This window comes from Amblyraja radiata, unplaced genomic scaffold (assembly GCF_010909765.2).
Source record: "Amblyraja radiata isolate CabotCenter1 unplaced genomic scaffold, sAmbRad1.1.pri S125, whole genome shotgun sequence".
Taxonomy (NCBI): domain Eukaryota; kingdom Metazoa; phylum Chordata; class Chondrichthyes; order Rajiformes; family Rajidae; genus Amblyraja; species Amblyraja radiata.
The window spans coordinates 196,523-220,706 of NW_022630111.1; the positions used below are offsets into that span (position 1 = coordinate 196,523).

General features: G+C 45.4%; 1 protein-coding gene across 1 annotated transcript; it reads left to right on the forward strand.

Annotated features, from left to right (window-relative positions):
* The first annotated feature begins 1,334 nt into the window (after positions 1–1,334).
* On the forward strand, positions 1,335–13,173 carry LOC116969218 (zinc finger protein 239-like). The gene is made up of 3 exons (XM_033016119.1): positions 1,335–1,426; positions 12,219–12,496; positions 12,788–13,173. Exons 1-3 carry the CDS (start codon positions 1,335–1,337, stop codon positions 13,171–13,173), a joined length of 756 nt encoding a protein of 251 aa, XP_032872010.1.
* Positions 13,174–24,184: the final 11,011 nt, after the last annotated feature.

Sequence of the window (24,184 nt, forward strand, 5' to 3'; positions counted from 1 at the left end):
ATGTGAATATTGGGAGAACAAACACTGATGGGAGCAAATGTATGTTGAACTATCGGTGTGGATCAGAGGGTCACGGACGTACAAGTGCACGAATTGCACTCACTGGGAATTTAACCGCGTTCATCAGCTCAGCTCTGAATTTACTCTGCGTCACCACGTAAATACACGTGTTGGTGCAGGTACTGAGCAGCTGCATGAACGCCGACGTGACCTCTGTGATGTAGTAATAACCGGTGGGGGTGTAGTCAACTCGCACCTTCGTAATAGATGTAAAGATGTAAAATATAGCCTGTGTTGCCCACAGCAATATGAAAGTGCCCGTGATACTGAAGAGTAAAACAATGGATTTCCTGCGGTTCTCCATCTCCGGATCCTTGTCATTCTCTCCGTTGCTGCGGCCCCGGAGACCCCTGCGGACTCTGCTGGCCGCTACAATCCGCCTGACCGTCAGCACATTGAACAGAAGAATCAGAAAGAACGGGATACAAGGTGTTAGAACGCGGTGTGTGACACGATATGCGACCCATGCAGACGACGTATAGTAGATGGGTTTGGTGGAGCAATCCCAGGGAAGATTATCAATTTCGTTCGCTGATTCCAGCCTAAACCACTGAGGGACATTCTCCAAGCAGCCCAGCACACTCACTGCCCCGATAATCACAGCCGCCGTTCTCTCAGTGCAATATCTTGTTTTCAGCTTCTCACAACAAATGGCCACAAACCGATCGAAGGTGAAGGCCACCGTCAGCCAGACAGAGACCGCGGTGGATGCAAAGACCAGGACTGCGGTAATGGCGCACACGGGGGTAATGTTCAACAACGAATATGGGAAGTGAATTTGAATAGTCTGACGCAGAAACGGATCGGTGATGCCGACCAGGAGATCAGACGCTGCCATGGCCACCATGTAGAGAGTGATGCATTTGGAGAGACCGCATTTACCTCGATAGAGAATCACAATCGCCAACAAGTTTACTGTGAAGGAGAGAGGAGATATTAATGACAAAAGACCCGCACAAATGTATCTGAGGAACATTGTCTGATTGGAAGGTTTTCAAACTTGGATGCGTTGATCAAATGACCATTAGCCCCGACAGAGTTCAGAGACGACAGTCTTTGGACCACGGTGTCGACGCAACTCATCAAACACCAATGTATATTACGTTCACAGCTTTTAATTCTCCCCAAATTCTTATCAACTTTCCCTCAGATTATAGCACCCATTAACACTGTCCCATGCACAGTAGTTACAGAAACCATTAATGGGCAGGTCAATGGCATGTGGGAGGAAACATGAGCACAGCCAAGATTTGCCTGGAGTCGGAGGACGAACGATGAAACATTGGGTAGAGATTGAACCTACGTCTCCGGAACTGTGTGACACCGGCAGTCAGGGACGGAAATCGCTTTCAAAAATGGGGGGACGGTAACATCGCTTGCTGACCTGGTTGGTGACCGACAACGAACTCCAGCAACAGCAGCTTCTTCCGTCCCGAATGGTGGGGCTTGTATCGGCACGTTCGCGGGGCCTTTCATCGGCTGGCGGGGGCTTCGTCATCGGGAGCCTCGATCGCCTGGATGCAGCAGGATGATTTTAAGCCGCGACGGGCGATGAAATATCACACCAACGGTCCAATTCAGCCCTGAGAAAGCGTCTGATAAATTCCGGATCACGAAACATGGGAGGGATTGTCCCCAATCTCTCAAAGCACCGAGGGGACGTCCTCTCGCCCACCCACCCCCAGGATTTTCGCCCATGTCGGCAGTACTGATTGTGGCACGGTGGCGAGCATGTACATATACTGTACATCTGCGGATATCAATTCGAATTTACAGATCCTCCGAAGGAGCCGATATCAAAATACATAACATTAACTGATATAAAATTACGTGACAGTATCTGTTTACATTTGAATTAACATCTGAGTTTACATCATAGTAAAGTCGTGACACTTCCATAGTCAGATCCCAGATCGTGACATTCATTTGCTTTATCTCATGAGCTGTAGCATTACAGGTCTAAAGCGGGATTACGCTTCACGCAGCGACGACTGCAGAAAAGATATCGATTATATATTCAGTTAAGCAGGTTTGTCCGATTGGGAACACATGTAATTTTACGGTGAGGCTTTCCACACCAGGGCATCTGCAATGTCCTCATTCTTCAGGGAACGGGGGTTCCCCTCCTCCACCATAGATGAGGCTCGCACCAGGGTCTCTACCATACCCCGCAACACTGCTCTCTCTCCCCATCGCCCTACTCGCAAAAAGGGCAGAATCCCGCTAGTCCTCAACTTTCACCCCACCAGCCGTCACATACAACAAGTAATCCACCGTCAGGTTCGCCACCTCCAACGCGACCCCACCACTCGCCACGTCTTCCCATCTCCCCCCATGTCTGCCTTCCGCAAAGGCCGCTCCCTCCGTAACTCCCTTGTCAATTCTTCCCTTCCCTCCCGTGCCACCCCCTCCCCGGGCACTTTCCCTTGCAACCGCAAGAGATGCAACACTTGTCCCTTTACCTCCCCCCTCGACTCCATTCAAGGACCCAAGCAGTCGTTCCAGGTGCGACAGAGGTGTACCTGCATTTCCTCCAACCTCATCTACTGCATGCGCTGCTCTAGATGTCAACAGATCTATATCGGTGAGACCAAGCGGAGGTTGGGCGATCGTTTCGCCGAACACCTCCGCTCGGTCCGCAATAACCAACCTGACCTCCCGGTGGCTCAGCACTTCAATACCCCATCCCACTCGGTATCCGACACCTCTGGCCTGGGTCTCTTCCATGGCCAGAGCGAGAAACACCGGAATTTAGAGGAACAGCACCTCATATTCCGCTTGGGGAGTCTGCATCCGAGTGGCATGAACATTGAATTCTCCCAATTGTGCTGGCCCTTGCTGTATCTTCCCCTTCCTTAGCCCTCCTGCTGTCTCCTCACATCCCCCAGCCTTCGGGCTCCTCCTCCATTTTGCTTTCTTCTCCCCGCCCCCACCCCCCATCAGTTTGAAGAAGGGTTTTGGCCCGAAACGTTGCCTATTTCCTTCGTTGCCTATTTCCTATAGATGCTGCTGCACCCGCTGAGTTTCTCCAGCTTTTTTGTGTACCATGTAATTTTACTAACTCGTTTCAGACTCTCCACGGAAGGAACCCTAGTTGCCATTCTCTCAGCTCCTGACCAACATATCAGGGTGTGATTATCTGATACCTGCTCGCTGGTCATGGTTCTGTCCAGCGCAATCAGTACAGACAGCGATCCAGGCCAGGATAAACAACGGGCATGATGTACACATTGCGGCGGTTGCAGTAAGAAAATGGATGTTAACCGAATTAAACAAGTGAATTATTGAAACAGAATCAATGTTTGTTTAACGTCGGCAGCGCCGAAGTACACGGAATGTCTCACAGCTAACACACGTACATGAAAATCAGAGACAAACCAAATTACCGAAAACAGCGACAGCCGCTATTACAGGGTAATATATATCTTTAATTCGATAGATCAACGGATACCCCATAGCTGGAAGACACAATTAACTCCTGTGGCTCCGTCAGTCCGTCATCGCTGTAGCTCTGCGGCGATGCATTCTGGTGGGCACCGAGATATATAGAGCGATATTTCCCCAGCGACATGACCTCATACCTGCTGATTGTCATTAGTGACACTCACGGAACAAACACCTTGCGTCACAGACATTGACTGCACCATGGTAGATGACAAGCGATTAATTTAAAGATCGAGTAAAAATAGCACAAAGCGAGTCGCTGAAAAAAGAGTCTGGAGAACGGTCACTTTCCGAAACGTCACCTATAGACGTTCTCCAAAAATGTTGCCTGACCCTCTGTTACACCAGCACTTTGTGTATTTTTCACTGAAAACAAGAATTTGTGCTTTGCAATGAAAGAATGGTACATGACACTGTGTTATATCATTTAATGTTGGTGTGATGTCGATGGCCATCTCCAGTGAACACATCTACCACTCCAGTTTTGTTCCCCCCCCCCCAAATAAATCATCATTCATACCATGACATCACTGATATTGCAAGACAGATACTGAAATATTCATAGAAACATGGAAAACAGGTGCAGGAGGAGACCGTTCGGCCCTTCGTGCCTGCATCGCCATTCATTGTGATATTGATGCCTGTGTGTTCTTCATCACGATGGGAACCTAATAGGCAGATGGCTGCATTGTGGGAGAGCCACTAAGAGTGCATGGGGAGGTTGTGGGGAGATGACCTGAATGTGTGGGTGTGAGGGGAATGGCAAGGAGCAGAGTGCGGCGGGGGGGGGTGGTTGAAGGTAGGTGGGGTGACCTCAATCAATAACCCGTGCTGCCTTCTCCCCCTATCCCGTGATTCCATTAGCCCCTACAGCTCTATCTCTCTCTTAACCCCATCCAGTGATTTGGCCTCCACTGCCCACTGTGGCAGGGAATTCCACAAATTCACAACTCACTTGGTGAAAACGTTTTTTCTCACTTCAGTCTTAAATGGCCTCCCCTTTATTCTAAGACTGTGACCCCTGGTTCTGTACTCGCTCAACATTGGAAATACTTTTCCTGCATCTAGCTTGTCCAGTCCTTTTGTAATTATATATGTTTCTAAAATAAACTAGACTAAGTGGGAGCCGTTGGGTCCCAGCATCACACGGGAGGGCCGGTCACACAATGCAATATTCCCCCTCTCCACCAATTCCAATATTGCTGGCCGAGGGGGGCACTTTATGTTGCGCTAGTATGAGTGTTGTGGGTCGAAGGCACTGGTTTCCAGAGGGCTAGTATGGCGTTTGTGGGCCGAATGGATTTTTGGGCTGGCAGCTCAGTCACTGAGGGCTGGCAGCTCCGTCACTGAGGCCTGGCAGTACAATCACTGGGACATGGCAGGCTGGCGGCTGAGAAACTGCCAGAAATTCTGCCCAAAACAGGTGACAGACTGTAAGAGAGAAGGGGGAAGAAGGTGGACTGAATGGATTATTGGGCTGGCAGTTCAGTCACTTACAGCTGGTGGGCTGGCAGTTCACTTACTGACGGCTCGTGGGCTGACAGTGCAGTCACTCACGCCTGGTACGCTGGCAGTTCACTCAGTCACCCCACCTACCTTCAACCCCCCCCCCCCCCAGGCGCACTCTGCTCCTTGCCATTCCCCTGACACCAACACATTCAGTGCATCTCCCCACAACCTCCCCCATGCACTCTTAGTGGCTCGCCCACAGTGCAGCCATCTGTCTATTAGGTTCCCATCGAGATGAAGAACACACAGGCATCAAAAGTGCAAAAAGGATTTGTTAACGTTAAAATGTGAATGACTCTTAAAATATAAGAACAATTTAAATGTTAAAGATGAGATTTAGTAAGTTGTTACTTGTTGTGTTCTTTTTTTTCACTTACATTTTTATTGTTTTTAAGAGATATATACAAAACAGTGCAACACCATCACCATAAATAAAAACAACGTAAGAAAAACAGCATTCCAAATAAACAAATAAGTAGATAGGGGGAAAATAAAGAAGTAAATAAATAAATAAAATTGGAATAAACCGTGTGGTTCACTTACCAACTTAAAAAAAAAAAGAAAAAACATTACATTGATTAGTAATCTGGAGATAATTCAATATTCATACAAACATACCATCTAGTTCTATATAATGAAATCTTCCCATATCTAGCTCGGCATTTATCTAATTGGTGTCATGGCTCAAATAAACGGCCCATTTTTCCCAGATCTTCTCAAATGAATTATCCTTGAATTTCAAGAAATATGTCAATTTCTCCATATTAAAGATGTCTCGCACAATTTCTAACCACCGTTCCTGTTTTGGACTTTTTTCATTAAGCCACTGCCTGGTAATGGCCTTCTTACTTGCTGCAAACTTTAATCAAATATATATCTTCTATTTTTACAATATCTTTAATACGCCCCAGATACATCACAGGGCAGGTATTTGGGATTTTATAACCCAAGATATGTTTTACAGCTGCATTAACACTTTCCCAGTATGGCCTTATCTTTACACATTGCCAGAAAATATGCGAGTGGTCTGCCTCCGTACACCCACACAGCCTCCAACAGTGTTGTTGGACAGCAAGTTGTCTGCTATTTATTCTGGGTGTTATAAAAAAGCGAGATAGATTCTTCCAGCAAAATTCTCTCCATACTAGTGAGCTTGTGGATCAACATTGTGTTTCACACATTTGATACCATTCTTATTTTGTTATTTGAATCTTGAATTCTGCTTCCCATTTTGTTTTTATGCAGAGCGTTGATTCTTCCACGCTTCCCACCAAAGCATGGTAGAAAGCAGGATGACCCGAGACCCCTTCTGTTCGTAGGCATCCACAATCACCTTGATCACATTATTTGAAGTGTTATCCAGTTCTGGCCTTATCTCTTTTGTAAAGAAGTCTCTAATTGCAAGTATCCAAAAAAATCTTTGTTTTCGAGACCATACTTTGACTTTAAATTTTGGAAGCTCATAAACTCGCCATTTTCTGAAACTGTATACATTGCCGTTATGCCTTTTTGTGCCCATTCTTTGAATTTTGAATCATACACCCCTGGCTTCAAATTTGAGTCATATGCGAACCACTTCAATGCGTGAACCCCTCTTTTTAATTTGTATTTTTCCACTATAACATTCCATATTTCTAACGTAAATGCTACTATTGGGTCCATAGCATGTCTCAAAGCCCCTCTCAGATATTTGTCTCCCGCCAAAATCTGGATCTGGTAACCCTGTATCTCCATTTCCATTTCTTTCAATCGAGATTCATAATCAGGTCTACACCAACAAGCCAGAGGTCTGAGTTGAGCTGCATAAAAGTATTTCCTCAGATTTGGTAACGCCATTCCACCCTTGCTTTACGGCAGTTGAAGTGTTGTTAGTTTTATTCTTGGTTTTTTGCTATTCCAAATGAATCTAGAGATCATCTTATCCCAGGCTATCAATTTATCTCGGGGGACATTAATTGGCAGAGATTGGAATAAATATAGTAGTTTAGGTAGGATATTCAGATGGCGCAATGGGCTAAGTGTTCGGCTGGCAACCGGAAGGTAGCTGGTTCGAATCCCGCTTGGAGTGCATACTGTCGTTGTGTCCTTGGGCAAGACACTTCACCCACCTTTGCCTGTGTGTGTCCTTGGGCAAGACACTTCACACACCTTTGTCTGTGTGTGTGAATGTAATTATGTGAAGCATTTTGGGGTCAATGCAAGTTGACTAAAAATGTGCTATATAAATAAAAAAATTAAAAAAAATCATTTTTACCTTTTGTGTTCTGGCACTGAAGTCTGGAGGAAGGGTCGACCACCATTCAACATCCTTTTTGATGTTTTCTTCAATTTTGTTATAATTTGTTTCAAACAAGTTGGAAAGTGTTTTGGTTATAGTTACACCAAGATACTGCATCGTTTTTGAATTCCATTTCAGATTATATGCATCTCTGTTTTGTTGGGATGGAGAATACGTGAATGAAAGAATTTGTGTTTTTGTTATATTCAGTTTATATCCATATGTTTCAAATAGGTTCATTAGATTTGGGAGACATATATCTGGTCGTTCAAGAACAATAATGATATCATCAGCGAAGAGACCAAGTATATGTTCTTTCCCCCTAATCCTGTCTTGCATTCATAAATCTCCGGATAACTTGAAACTGTGCAGGTCTGAACATCTGGACAACATGTGCCAAATAAAAAAAATAAAATAAAAGTGAAAACAGTTGACTTCCAAGTAAGGGGAATTCCTTTCCATCCCGAGTCCCCGTTGGCTGGTATAGGGGAAAGCCTCCTCCCAGAGGGCCCCTCACTAGAGGCGAAACACTCCATTTCACGCATCCCTAGTATCGTCCAACGTCATCCGATAGCACTTATGTTCTAGTCCAAAAGAGGACACAATAAAAGCTAGTTGGATGGCGTCTGCTCAGACTCCTGTGGTCGCTCTCTTGCTGTCTCACTCCCGTCTTCGCTCCTCTTTCCAACTCTCTGTCATGTCAAATCCTGGCGAAGACACTACCTTTCTGGGTCCGCAGGCTCCTCGGCGCTGTAATCAGGTGTCTCCACGGAGTAGCCTCTCCTCCTCAATTCCTGTGCTGCATCTTGTGCACTATGATATGTGCCTGTTCCTGAGCCCCAGTGAATACGCATCTTGCCCAGCGGGGTCTGGAAGCGGACACCTCTCTCCTTCACGGCCCTCTTTATTCCCCTATATGTCTTGCTCTTCTGGACAACCTCAGTTGCATAGTCGTGGTCAAATGATAGACGTCGCCCGTCAATCGTTATCTTATTTCACCAGGCCTTTTTCAATACAATTTATTTGGTATTAAACTCCAGAAAATTGACCACTATAGACCTAGGTGGTGCGTTACCTTGCGGTTTGCGAGCCAAAGCTCTGTGCGCGCGCTGGTTCCGTACGCTGGTGTCCGTTGTTATTACGAGTTCAGTTTTTAAAAGTTGCTCCACAAATTCAGACATAGATTTGCCTTCTTTCTCTTCAGGTACGCCGTAGATGCGACTGTTATTTCGTCTAGACCGTCCTTCCATATCAGTCAGTTTTTCTTGCATGACTTTCTGTTTTTTCATAGATTTAAACAGCACATTTTTCATAGCCATCTATTGTCTCGGCCTCTTCGATTCGCTTCAGCTTTGTTTAGTCTAGTTTCATGGGCGTGGATTTGTTTGGAGTTTGCAGAACGTTTATGGTAAATTTCTTACTTCAGTTCGGTTTTCATGTCTCCTTTCATTTCTTCTTTAGACATAGAAAGTAGGTGCGAGAGTAGACCACCAGGTCCGTCGAGCCCGCACCGCCATTCGCTCATGGCTGAACACTAAACAGACACACTTACCCACAAACAGTAGACACAAGACACAGAACACAAGACACTACCCTCCCCTTTATACCGCTATCACCCCTCTCCACCCCAAGAACCTCGTGATCTCCTGGGGGAGGCAAAAAAACCGGATAAAAACCCAGGTCCAATTCGGGAAAAAAATCCGGGAAATTCCTCTCCGACCCCAATCCAGGCGATCGACACTTGTCCAGGAGATCACTCAGGTCTTACTATACTAACCATACCTAGGTCCATATCCCTGCCCTCTCCCCGTAGCCCCTTATCCCCTTGGCAGCTAAAAAACCATCTATTTTAGTCTTAAATATATTTAAAGTTTCTGCTTCCACTGCTCCCTGGGGCAGTGAATTCCATAAATTAACCACCCTCTGGGTGAAGAAGTTCTTCCTCATCTCAGTTTTAAAAGAGCCCCCCCTTATTCTGCAACTATGTCCTCTAGTTCTAGTTTCCCCGATCATTGGGAACATCCTCGGTGCATCCACCCGAACAAGGCCCCTCACGATCTTATATGTTTCAATGAGATCGCCTCTCATTCTTCTAAACTCCAAAGAGTAGAGTTCCAGCCTACTTAACCTTTCCTCATATGTCAATCCCCTCATTGCAGGAATTAATCTTGTAAACCTTCGCTGCACTGCCTCCAGGGCTAGTACATCCTTTCTTAAGTATGGACCCCAGAACTGTACACAGTATTCCAAATGTGGTCTCACTAATACTGTGTACAGCTGCAGCAAGACCTCCGTGTTTTTATACTCAATCCCCCTAGCAATAAAGGCCAAAACTCCATTGGCCTTCCTGATTGCTTGCTGCACCTGCATACTAACTTTTAGTGATTCATGTACTAATACCCCTAGATCCCTTTGCGTTGCATTACAACGCAGCTCCTCCTCATTTAGAAAATAACTTGCCCTATCATTTTTTTTCCCAAAGTGAATGACTTCACATTTATTAGTATTAAATTTCATCTGCCAAGTTGTTGCCCACTCACCTAGCTTATCTATATCCTTTTGTAGACTCTTCCTATCCTCCTCATCCCCTACTTTTCCTCCCATTTTTGTATCGTCCGCAAATTTTGATATATTACACTTGGTTCCCTCCTCCAAATCATTTATATAAATTGTGAACAACTGGGGTCCCAGCACCGACCCTTGCGGAACCCCGCTAGTTACCGGTTGCCATCCCGAGTATGAACCATTTATCCCCACTCTCTGCTTCCTATTTGTTAGCCAATCCTCTACCCATGCTAATATATTACCCCCAATCCCATAATTTTTTATTTTTAGCAATAGTCTCTTATGTGGCACCTTGTCAAAAGCCTTTTGGAAGTCCAAGTATACCACATCCACCGGTTCCCCTTTATCCACCCGGGTTGTTACTTCCTCAAAGAATTCGAGCAGATTCGTTAAACAGGACTTCCCCTTCACAAAACCATGCTGGTTCTGTCCGATGAAGTCATGTTTATCCAAGTGCCCCGTTAGTGTTTCTTTAATAATTGTCTCTAACATTTTACCCACCACCGATGTTAGACTAACCGGTCTATAGTTACCCGCCTTCTGTTTACTTCCTTTTTTAAATATAGGTGTTACATTGGCCATTTTCCAATCCACTGGGACCGTTCCTGCCTCCAGGGAGTTTTGGAAAATTATCACCAATGCATCCACAATCCCCACCGCTATCTCCCTCAAGACCCTTGGATGTAATCCATCAGGCCCAGGGGATTTATCCTCCTTCAGTCTCATTAATTTCCCTAATACCACCTCCTTGGTGATCTTAATAGTATTTAGCTCCTCCATTCCTACCGCCCCCTGTTTATCCAGCGTTGGAATATTTTTTGTGTCTTCTATGGTGAAGACTGATACAAAATACTCGTTTAATGCCTTTGCCATTTCCATGTTCCCCACCAACAACTCTCCAGTCTCACCCTCCAATGGACCAACGTTCACCTTAGCCACCCTTTTTCTTTTTATATAGCTATAAAAACTCTTACTATTAGTTTTTATGTTGTTCGCTAAATTCCTTTCATAGTCTATTTTCCCCGTCTTAATTAATCTCTTAGTTATTTTTTGCTGACCTTTAAATGCTTCCCAATCCTCTACCCTCCCACTATCTCTGGCTACCTTATATGCCCTTGCCTTCAGCCGAATACTATCCTTTATAGTTTTACTGAGCCATGGCTGACTGTTCTTACCCTTACCCCTTTTTTTCTTCATAGGAATACATTTTTCTTGAAGGTTATACAGTATACCCTTAAATGTACACCACTGCTCATGTACCGTCTTATTCTTGAGTCTGCTATCCCAGTCAACTTTGATCAGCTCAGTCCTCATACCTTCATAATCCCCCTTATTTAGACTAAGCACCCTAGCCTGAGTTTAAACCTGCTCCCCTTCTATTTGAATATGGAATTCGACCATATTGTGGTCACTTGTTCCCAACGAGTCCCTAACTATGACATTTTTAATTAATCCTGCTTCATTACACAGGACCAGATCCAAGATTGCCTCCCCCCTTGTCGGTTCTGTGACATACTGTTCTAGGAACCCGTCTCTAATACATTCTATAAACTCTTCCTCTAGTCTACCCTGCCCAGTTTGGTTTGCCCAATTAATATGAAAATTGAAGTCCCCCATGATTACAGCAGTTCCCTTTTTACATGCGTCAACTATTTGCAGATTTATGTTCTGACTAACAGCGTCACAGCTATTTGGAGGTCTTTAAATTTATGTAAGTCCACTTCATATTCAGTCCTGAAGTCACGTATTTCCTTACTGATACTGTGGAGCATTGCGTGCACGGCTTCTGCAGAATCATCTTTTGAGCTTTGAGCTTTGTCCATCTCCGGTGAATTCTTTCTTTCACCTCCGTCACGTTTCTTTTGACTTCTAGTTGTCGCTCCCCCACACATTCCAAAACAGAAAACTGTGAATTATGTGGCACTTAGTGAATTAAGGGGGGCTAGTTTTAAACTTGCTATCGGGAGCTCGAAATTTAGCAGCATTCTGCTCGCGTCGCGTCGCACGGCCTCCCATTGATCTATCCAACAATGATCGATTTAACATTTTCCTTGTACCCCATTCCCATTGTCCTGTTTTCACTCCTTATACTTCCTTATCTCTGAACACCACATTGGATAGAAGAAGGGTCTCGGCCCGAAACGTCATATATTTCTCTCCACACCCGCTGCCCGACCCGCGGAGTGACTCCAGCACTGTGTGACCTGCTTACCATGATTATGCTGCCCCTCTCCCCCCCCCCCCCCCCCACGTGACTGCGCAATGGCAGGGCGGGGCCGGAAGTCCCCCTCGGATTGGCGGAGGAGGCATCTGGGCGGTGGTGATGCGGGCGGCTAGACGGCTTCGCGGGTGCTTGACACAGTGAGCAGCCCTTCACCTGCTCCGATTGCGGCAAATGCTTCAAGTCATACACGAACCAGAAGGTGCACGGGTGCCTGCACACCGGGAACCGTCCCTACACCTGCAGCGACTGGGGCAAGGGCTGCACCCGCTCCAGCAGCCTGCTGGTGTACCAGCGTCACCACGCCGGCGAGCGCCCCTACTCCCGTGCTCAGTGCGCCAAGTGCTTCAACCAGTCCTTCACCCTGCTGTCCCACCAGCGGGTGCACGCCTGTGACCATCCCGTCCCCAGCCTAGAGTGTAGAGAGCACTTTGCCATGGCCTCCCATGCCATGTCTCACCAGCACGTGCACACCAATGGCCAGCCAACGACTGCCCGTACAGTGGTGAGGCGTTTCACAGCTCGCAGTGGATGCGGCAGCACCGACGGGCCCACGCCGGCGAGCAGCTGCTCCCACTGTGACAAGAGAGCATGGGGGCTGCGCGAGCACCAGCGGATACACCGACCATGATGGAGAAGGTGAGGACATACTCTACGACGGCAGTATTACACTGGACCATCATTGCTTGAGGCAGGTTGTGTTTCCTTAGCTGCCGCAGGAAGTACAACGTCTTTGTTTCGACTGCTCGAGGTGCTACAAGAGCTCCACCCGCTACGACAGACTGCTGCGGCACAACTGCGGGCTCTCCGGCGAGAGGCCCTTTGTCCGCGCCGACTGTGGCAAGAGCTTCGCGCCTCGCATGAGCTGAATATGCAGCGGCGAGTGCACACGAGCGAGAAGCCCTATGGCTGCACCACCTGCGGCAATAGCTTTGCGCGGTTGTCGGGGCTGTGGCTGCACCAGTGGGTGCGTAACAGTGAGCGGTCCTTTACCTGCTCCGACTGCGGCAAAGGCTTCAAGTCGTCGCAGGACTTTTTTGATGCACATGCAGGTCACAATGCAGCCGGTCTGTGGCCGCACTCAGCACTATGCTGAAAAGGAGGGCAATAGTCTTAGGGGACTCTATAGCTTGGGATCGGATAGGCGATTCTGTGGACGCAGTCGGGAGACCCGGATGATAGTTTGCCTCCCTGGTGCCAGGGTCTGGGATGTGTCTGAACGTGTCCAATATATCATTTAAATCGGAGGGAGAGGAGCCTGAGGTCGTGGTACATATAGGTACCAATGACATAGGTAGAAAAAGAGAAGAGGTCCTGAAAGGGTAAATTTAGGTAGTTGGGAGGAGAGTTACGGAGAAGGACGAAAAAAGAAATATCAGGATTACTGCCTGTGCCACGCGCCAGTGAGAGCAGGAATGGAATGAGGTGGAGGATAAATGCGTGGCTGAGGGACTGGTGCAGTGGGCAGGGATTCAGGATTCTGGGTCATTGGGACCTCGTTTGGGGAAGGTGTGACCAGTACAGAAAGGACTGGTTGCACTTGAACCCGAGGGGGACTAATATCCTGGCGGGGAAATTTGCAAAGGCAGACTTTAAACTAGAACGGTTGGAGGGAGGGACTCAAATAGAGAAAGCTAGTAGACAGTGTGTGAGAGGAGGCAGACAAGGGAAGCACTGAAAACTAAAGCATCTACATTGAGGAACAACTTCTTGCTGACAGCCATCACGCTATTAAACACAACACATAAGCTCTGAACGACGAAATACTATTATTTGCACTATTTGTTGATCACACACACCCTCCACCTTACTCAGACTCACACACACACACACGAACACAGACTCACACACACATACTCATATACACACACACACTCGTTCACACACACACAGCCTCATCAACACACACACTCATATACACACACACTCATCTATACACACACACACAGACTCATTCACACACACATATACACACACACAGACTCATTCACACATAAACATACTCATTCGCACACACATTCTCACACACACACAGACTCATTCACACACTCATTCGCACACACATATCCACATACACACACATTCACACACATACACACAGACTCATTCACATTCATACACAGACTCATTCACACTCACACAGATGCATCCATACATACACACACTCATTCACACACACACATATACACACAGAGAGACTCATTCATACACACACTCATTCACACACACACTGATTTACACAGACATACACAGACTCATCCGCACACACATTCTTACACACACAGACTCATTCACACACACATTCTCACACACGCACATAGTCACACACACACATATTCACACACACACACACACACACACACACACACACATTCACACACACTCACACACACATTCACACACACACTCACAGAAACAAATATTCACACACACACATATATGCACACACACGTACACACACAGACACACTCACACACACATATATTCACACACATACACACATATTCACACACACACATTTATCACACACACCCTCCACCTCACACAGACACACACAAACACAGACTCATACAGAGACTCGTTCACACACAGACTCATATACACACAGAGACGCATATACACACACACTCGTATACACATACAGACTCATTCACATACACACACATACACACACGCACTCATTCACACACACATATACACACACACAGTCATCCGCACACTCACACACACACACACAGTAATCCGCACACTCATACACACACACATACTATTTCGCACACACATTTTGACACACACACAGACTTTCATACACACGCATGTTCACACACACACATTCACACACATACACAGACTCATTCACACTCACACACAGACTCATTCATACACACACACACTCATTCACACACACATATACACACACACAGTCTCATTCACACACACAGTTCCATTTACAGCCATTCTCACACACGTACACACACAGACTCATTCACACACACATTCGCACACACATATGGTCAAACACACACACACATATTCACACACACACACATATTCATTCACACACACATATTCACACACGCACATATTCACACACATACGCATATTCACACAGCCACACACACACACATAAGAGTAAACCTAGCAATTATAGACCTGTTAGTTTGACTTCAGTGGTGGGCAAATTAATGGAAAAGATACTTAGAGATAATATATATAAGCATCTGGATAAACAGGGTCTGATTAGGAACAGACAACATGGATGTGTGCCTGGAAGGTCATGTTTGACTAATCTTCTTGAATTTTTTGAAGAAGTTACTAGGGAAGTTGACGAGGGTAAAGCAGTGGATGTTGTCTATATGGACTTTAGTAAGGCCTTTGACAAGGTTCCTCATGGAAGGTTGGTTAAGAAGGTTAAACTGTTGGGTATAACTGCAGGAATAGCAAGATGGATTCAGCAGTGGCTGAATGGGAGAAGCCAGAGGGTAATGGTGGATGGCTGTTTGTCGGGTTGGAGGCAGGTGACTAGTGGGGTGCCTCAGGGATCTGTGTTGGGTCCTTTGTTGTTTGTCATGTACATCAATGATCTGGATGAAGGGGTGGTAAATTGGATTAGTAAGTATGCAGATGATCCCAAGATAGGGGGTGTTGTGGATAATGAAGAGGATTTCCAAAGTCTACAGAGTGATTTAGGCCATTTGGAAAAATGGGCTGAAAGATGGCAGATGGAGTTTAATGCTGATAAATTTGAGGTGTTACACCTTGGCAGGACAAATCAAAATAGGACGTACATGATAAATGGTAGGGAATTGAAGAATACAGTTGAACAGAGGGATCTGGGAATAACCGTGCATAGTTCCTTGAAGGTGGAATCTCATATAGATAGGGTGGTAAAGAAAGCTTTTGGTATGCTAGCCTTTATAAATCAGAGCATTGAGTATAGAAGCTGGGATGTAATGTTAAAATTGTACAAGGCATTGGTGAGACCAAATCTGGAGTATGGTGTACAATTTTGGTCGCCCAATTATAGGAAGGATGTCAACAAAATAGAGAGAGTACAGAGGAGATTTACTAGAATGTTGCCTGGGTTTCAACAACTATGTTACAGAGATAGGTTGAATAAGTTAGGTCTTTCTTCTCTGGAGCGCAGAAGGTTAAGGGGGGACTTGATAGAGGTCTTTAAAATGATGAGAGGGATAGACAGAGTTGATGTGATCAAGCTTTTCCCTTTGAGAATAGGGAAGATTCAAACAAGAGGACATGACTTCAGAATTAAGGGACAGGAGTTTAGGGGTAACATGAGGGGGAACTTCTTTACTCAGAGATTGGTAGCGGTGTGGAATGAGCTTCCAGTGTAAGTGGTGGCGGCAGGTTCGTTAGTATCATTTAAAAATAAATTGGATAGGCATATGGATGAGAAGGGAATGGAAGGTTATGGTATGAGTGCAGGCAGGTGGGACTAAGGGAAAAAAGTTGTTGCGGCACGGAATTGTAGGGCCGAGATGGCCTGTTTCCGTGCTGTAATTGTTATATTGTTATATGGTTATATGGTTATTCACACACACATTCATTCACACACACACATTCATTCACACACACATTCATTCACACACACATTCATTCACACACATATACATTCACACACACATATATATACATACACACACACATATATTCACACACAGACGCACTCACACACACATATATTCACACACATATTCACACACATACACACATATTCACACACATATTCACACACATACACACATATTCACACACACATATACACACACACTCATTCACACATATATTCACACACATATTCACATATTCACACACATATATTCACACACACACACACACACACACACAATACTAAAATGCCAAGTAACTTCAGAATGTGTATTTTTTATTTTTTTATTTTATTAGAAGTAAGTACAATAATGTGGTATGTTGTAGATACCTAATATATATTGACATGTTACATTTTATGTACAACTTATTTTTTTGAGAAGCAAATGGAAGAAAAGAAAGAGAATAGTAGAAAAATAGAGGCGTGCGTGATATCGATCAGTGAGGTGAAGGAAAGAAGAAAAGAGAGAAAATAGAGAGAAAAAAGGTGATATAAAACAGAGGACTGAAGGAGAAATAGCTATTTATTATTCTTGACCACCCTTCACCCGATCCTGAAACTGTTCATTTCTACAGCTATGTTGCACCATATGCTTGTAAGAAGTCGATAATTGGAGACCAAATCACTAAGAATTGGTCTGTTTTGTCTGTTAGGAAGAGTCGCAAGAACGTGTTGAATATACAGTGTGTAAAACGAATCTTTACATCCTGCTCTGGAGGCTGCTACTTTAACAAAATGCTGATTTTAAATAACATCTAACAAACACACACACATACAACTAAAATGCCAAGTAACTTCAGAACGTGTTGAATATACAGTTTGTAAAATAAAACTTTAACGCCTACTGTAGACGCTGCTGCTTCTGAAACAAAATGCTGCTTTTAAATAACATCTAACAAACAAACACATACACAGCCAATACTAAAACGCCAAGTAACTTCAGAACGTGTTGAATATACAGTGTGTAAAACGAAACTTTAAAGCCTGCTGTAGAGGCTGTTGCTGAAACAAAATGTTGCTTTAAATAACGTCTAACAAACACACACTTCTCTAGACAAAGCAGCCAGCACTGTTGAATTATTCAGCAGCGCCTGCACTCTGTGTCTTCTGCAGTCAGGGCCATCTTGCCACCGACCGGAAATGACGTCATGGACGCCATCTTGCCGCTGACCGGAAATGACGTCAGCGACGCCATCTTGCAACCCAGCCAAAATCACAGAATGAGCGCCAATTTTAAAATTAAACACAGTCCTGATCTAATAAAACGTTGTTTCATGCTTTATCCATCTGAAAACGGTGGCAACGATTTTAAAACCCAAGAGAAACAAATTTGCAAACTCTTTAGAACAAATAGATTTTCTTTTCTGTAAACATTTTAAACCCAATATGAACAAATTTGCAAACTCATTACATCAAGTACATTATCTTTTCGGTAAACATTTATTTTAAACCCAATAGAAACAAATTTGCAAACTCTTTACAACAAATGCATTTTATTTTCTGTAAACATTTATTTTAAATACAATAGAAACAAATGTACAATCTCTTTACAACCAAATATTTCCTGAAGAAAACACAGAGAAACACACACTCACAGCCAATACTAAAATGACAAGTAACTTCAGTACATGATAAACAGACAGTGTATAAAACGAACGATTCAAACGTTTGAAGCCTGCTGTAGAGGCTGTGGTTGCTGAAACAAAATGCTGCTTCAAATAACGTCCAACAAACACACACTTACCATGGACGAAGCAATTGCGGGACAAAACATGCTGCAAGCAAGCCGACAGAATACATTTCAATTGGCTGAAAAGTCCTTTAAAAACGAAAAGCAATTGCGGGACAAAACATGCTGCAAGCAAGCCGACAGAATACATAGCAATTGGCGGAAAAAGCACATCGAGGGGACTCACCGTGGAGTAGGTCCGCAGCTCAGAGAGCCGTGGCCCTTTCGCTTCCTGGGTCCGGCAGAGACTGAGTGAGGCACGACATTTCCGGGTGTTATAGTCCTTCCCCGTTGCCGCCAGCGGGGGCAGCATAGAGAATGGGGAATTTTGTAAAAAAAAAGATTAATATCTCTCTAATTTTTCATCGACGGGATAAATCATGCGCACACATACGGTGGAGGGGGGGCTCTGAGCGAGGTGGCCAAAATGACGGCCGTAGGTGGCGGCGTTCTCTCAAAAGCAGTCAAGAACAGAGATTTAGTAATATAGATATGCTTCCATAAGAACCCCCTCATCCTTTTAAACTCCTGTTAATACAAGCCTAGTTATTTCATTGGTACACAAAAAAAGCTGGAGAAACTCAGCGGGTGCAGCAGCATCTATGGAGCGAAGGAAAAAGGCAACGTGTCGGGCCGAAACCCTTCTTGAGACTAGTTATTTCAATCTTTCCTCATATAATTGTCCCGCCATCCCAGGGATCAATCTCGTGAACCTATGCTGCACTGCCAAGGGATGTCTTTCCTCAAGTTAGGAGACTGTACGCAATACTCCAGATGTGGTCTTGCAAGAGCCCTATATAACTGCAGAAGAACCTCTCTACTCCTGTACTGAAATCCTCTTGTTATGATCCAACCGTGGGTCCAATCCTTAATCAGGATCCTTAATAATAACATACAGGTTAGACAAATGTTGCTCTTTGTATTTATTCGGGTGTGCCATGGTAATTGCCCTTTTCACCATTGCTCCTAGATCTTTTCCACTTGCTGGATCATTTACTTTTCTGGTGAAATGTGGAGCAACCGCTGCAGTCCTTTTCCATAATTTCACTGGTACCTCGGCGTACTACGCAATGCCCTCCTTGCCTTTAACAAGTGCCAGAATTGTTATTTCCAGTCCTTCACACGGTTTAAAGAAGGATTCCATCTCCCTATCTTTATCGCTCCTGTTGTAAGCCGATGTAATATGGTGTGTAGGTTCTTCATCCAAATTTAAGGACCACCATTGAGGGGTCACTGTCGAATAACACTGCCTTTCGGGAGCCCAGGGGGTCACTACTATCCCACCATTGCCGCACTCGATCTTTAATTGAAATGCACAGAGCAAATCGGTGGCCATTAAATTGCAATCCAATCCAGTTGTTATCACAAATCTATGCTTTATTGCTTTTCCTCTGTACACCGCATCAACTGGCCCAGAGATGGGAGGCTGGCAGACTTGTCCTTGAAAACCGGACAGCCTCTGGACATCTTGCGATTCAGGGAGCTTGTAAAGTGATTGGAGTGATGACATGGATGTTCCCATGTCCACCAAGAAGGTGCAGATTTTTCCTTCTACTTGTAATGACAGCACCGATTCTTCGCAAGATTTGCATCCAGTCGCCACTAAAGTTGCCAATCATAGACGTGAAAACATAAAAACATAGAAAATATGTGCGGGAGTAGGCAATTCGGCCCTTCGAGCCTGCACCGGCATTCAATATGATCATGACTGATCATCCAACTAAGTATCTCGTACATGCCTTCTCTCCATACCCCTGAGCCCCTGAGCCACAAGGGCCACATCTAACTCCCTCTTTAATACAGCCAATGAACTGCCCCCAACTACCTTCTGTGGCAGACAATTCCAGAGATTCGCCACTCTCTGTGTGAAAAATGTTTTTGTCATCTCGGTCCTAAAAGACTTCCCCCTTATCCTTAAATTATGACCACTTGTTCTGGACTTCCCCAACATCGCGAACAATTTTCCTGCATCTAGCATGTCCAACCTCTTAAGCATGTTGTAAGTTTCTATAAGACCCCCCCCCCCTCAATCTTCTAAATTCTAGCGAAATTGGGTTATTGTGAGAGAAGGATATTGGTCTTCTCTGCTCCTAATTTTCCTGCCAGTTCCCTCTCTGCCAGTTCCCTCTCTGCTCTATCTGATTTCCTTGATCTCTGAAATATCTTCTATCCCTCTGATCTTGGAAATCTCTTTGGTGACCCCTTCTTCTGATCCTTCCTCAGGTTGGGTACTCCGTACTCCAGTGACCTGCCCTTCCACAAGTATAGCACCTGTCTGGTCCTCCTATTCGATGTCTTCCACCACTTGATCCCATTAAGACTGGCTCTCAGGCAGGCGCATTAACGTAATAATGATCTAAATACTCTGGAACTCTAATTTATCCCATGCCATTCTTTGCTAACATTTGAGGACTCCATGGTCCTGAGTCAGAGTTTGGTGCCTGCTTTTTAACTATGTACTCTGTTTTTGTTTTTACTGCAGGCTGACCTTCCTGCTTTTTGACATCTTTCCAGTGGTATCTTATCGCTCTGGCCATCTGACTGGAACTATTTTATGACCAGTCCATATTATTAATTTTAATCGATTCGATAGTTGGAAGGCAGTTGGAAGATTGCACAATTCTGAGGAGAATTTACCTCATTCCTTCAATTCAGAACCCCTGATTGATCCACGTATAATTCAGCAAATCTTTCCAATAATTCATCTGCTCCCAATCACTTTTTTGGTCTCACATCCAGAATCGTTGAAATATCTTTAGGCTTCTGAAGAGCATTGGCAAGTGCAGTTAAAACTGCGTCTTCCATCGCTCTTCCATCAGTGATCACATAAGCCAGTGCTTCGTGAGTTGGGTGTCCTAAGGCTGCTAACCATCTGGTATGTTCTGTTGGAGGTGTATCTGTTGTATCACAGCCCATAGATCTCGTGAGTCTGCGTGATACACACGCATTGTAATTCTTAAGTAACCAACAAAGAAAGCAGGTGATTTATTTATATCAGGGATCTTGGTTAATACTGCCATCATCTCGTTGGGTTTCCATGGGGTATATATTTCTAACGTTCTGGGATTATTTGCACTCACTGACGAACCGGATCAAAGGCAGGAAACTGACTGGAAACTGCCTACGGGATACTTGCGCTGCCTTCAGAATTTTTGCCATATCGGTATTTCCCTCAGTGTCTCCAGCTATTGTCTCATCCTCAGATATTTCTTCCTCTTCACCAAAGGGATCACGGTACCTTCTAGAAGGCTCTCTGTTCTTTCGCTGCTCGTTTAATTCGTCTAGGTTTAGCCTCGCTGAAATACTCTGGGGGTTGTACTGTGTCTAATAACCTCTCTCCCCTTAAATAATGGAGCTATCGTCTTTGTTTTACTCCTGGTACGGTGAGCTACTGGACACTCTGCCAATCGTGGAATGGATGGAGTCATAGAATCGTGTTCTCGTGTTGCTGCTGTTTGTAAAGCAGACTTTATTGTGGAATCTGCAGGTGGTGTTAAAGGTGCTGCAGGCTCTGAATGTCTTTTGTGCACAAGCTGTACAATGTGTGGGTGGAGCCCGGGGAACACAAAAGGAATATGGTGGAGGCTGCTAACTCCTTCTAATTTGAACACTTTCCCAATTTTCCAAATATTCGTCCTCCCCCTTCAAAGCCAATGCCAACAATCGGGTCCTTAAATTCAAAATTTACTGGTGCCAATTTCCCTTCAGGTGATCTATCTGTCTATTGTTCCTTACTCTCACTAATACATCCACACCCCTCCCCCCAGGTGCCTGGAGGTCGGTTTACCTCATCATCTTTCAGCTCAATTCCCAGCTTTAATGCTGCTTCTTGCCAATTCGCCATTCTCACAACTTCTCTATCTGCTTTCTGCGCTTCATAATACGACTTCCATAATCCAATTAACTCCTATATAGCTATTACTACACAGCCAAATAATCGTTTCAATATATTTCACACCTTTCAATGTTGCAACGACCCACTCAGACCATAAACCATCTCGCTATATCCTATTCAATGCTCCCAAAATGTTCCTTAATCTCTCAGCCTTTTGTGGAAACTCGCGACATTATAATTGGAGCGGACGCTCTGGATCCTCTACCATATCTCCCTCGATCTGATTTCCCAACAATGGACACAAACTCTCAGCAATTCATACAATCTTCCAGCAATTCACGCTTCACTCGTAATCTCTTGATTTATCAAACTCGCTCACGAACAATGGCCAAACGTCCCACAGCGCGTCGGCAGTCTCACACATCTCACAGCACAAACATGCAATCAATCCTTTCATACGGGTACCCAAATTCCTTTACAGTCTCACACAATACACAACTCCCGCAACTTTCAACCTGTAAACAATTTCAAGTACAATCATTGTTCGACAAAATGTTTAGGTGCTGTAGCAGACAATCAAACACACTCTTCAGCAGAAATTCCCCCACACTGAAAACACTTTAATCTAAACACCGAGAAATTAGTTCAAAACATGCAAGCAAAATTCGTACTTGGACAAGAAATTACACCACTTATTACCATGATGCAAAAACACTCCACTGTATAATACAAACATTCGTCTAATATCGCATTCGTTAACTTCACACACAGCACGTATACAAATTGAGAAAGACACACACACACACACACACACACACACACACACACACACACACACACACACACACACACACACACACACACACACACACACACACACACACACACACACACACACACACACACACACACACACACACACACACACACACACACACACTACATCTCACACACACACCTTCCGTCACACACAAACACAACCCTTCCATCACACACACACACCATCTCTCTCACACACACACGCACAGGGGAGTGGGGTGGAAACGGTAGATAGTGGGTGTAGAGAGGGACGGGGCGGGGTAGAGAGGTAGGGGTAAGGGGAGGGAGATAGAGGAGGAGGGAGTGGGGGCAGAGAGAGAGACATCAAAGAGAGGGGAGGCAGAGATGGGGGTAGAGAAAGACAAGCAAAGAGGTTCAGAATGATAGAGGCAGAGAGAGCGAGGCAGAAAGAGAGGCAGAGAGAGATGGAGAGAGAGAGGCAGAGAGAGAGGCGAATGTGTATGAAGAGGGGACAGAGTCTCAGGGGCGGCGACCCCTCTAGGAGTGGCGGACTTGGACGGCTGGTCGGGATGACGCCGGTGAAACTCCCTGATGAGGGAGGCGTCCAGGATGTGTCGAGCAGGAACCCAGGACCTCTCCTCTGGACCGTAACCCTGCCAATCGACCAGGTTTTGGAAAACCCCTCCCGCGACGGCGGGAGCGCAGGAGGCGGTGCACCGTAAAGGCGGGGCCTCCGTCGATGAGACGAGGATGTGGAGGAGGAGGGATTGCGGGGACCAGGGAGCTCTCCCGGACTGGCTTTACTCTGGACACGTGGAACGTGGGATGGACCCGCATGGAACGAGGCAACTTGAGCCTCACATCCGCTGGATTGATGACCTTCTGGATCGCAAAGGGACCGATGAACTTGGGTGCCAACTTCTTGGACTCCACCCTCAAGGGAAGGTCCCGGGTCGACAGCCACACCTTCTGGCCCGCGAGGTAGGTGGGGGCCTGGGTGCGGTGACGGTTGACAGCCGTGGCGTAACGGTCAACAGAGCGGAGAAGAGCCGCCCTGGCTTGGGTCCACGTCCTGCGGCAGCGACGAATGAAGGCCAGGACGGACGGGCAGGAAACCTCTTTCTCCAGCGCCG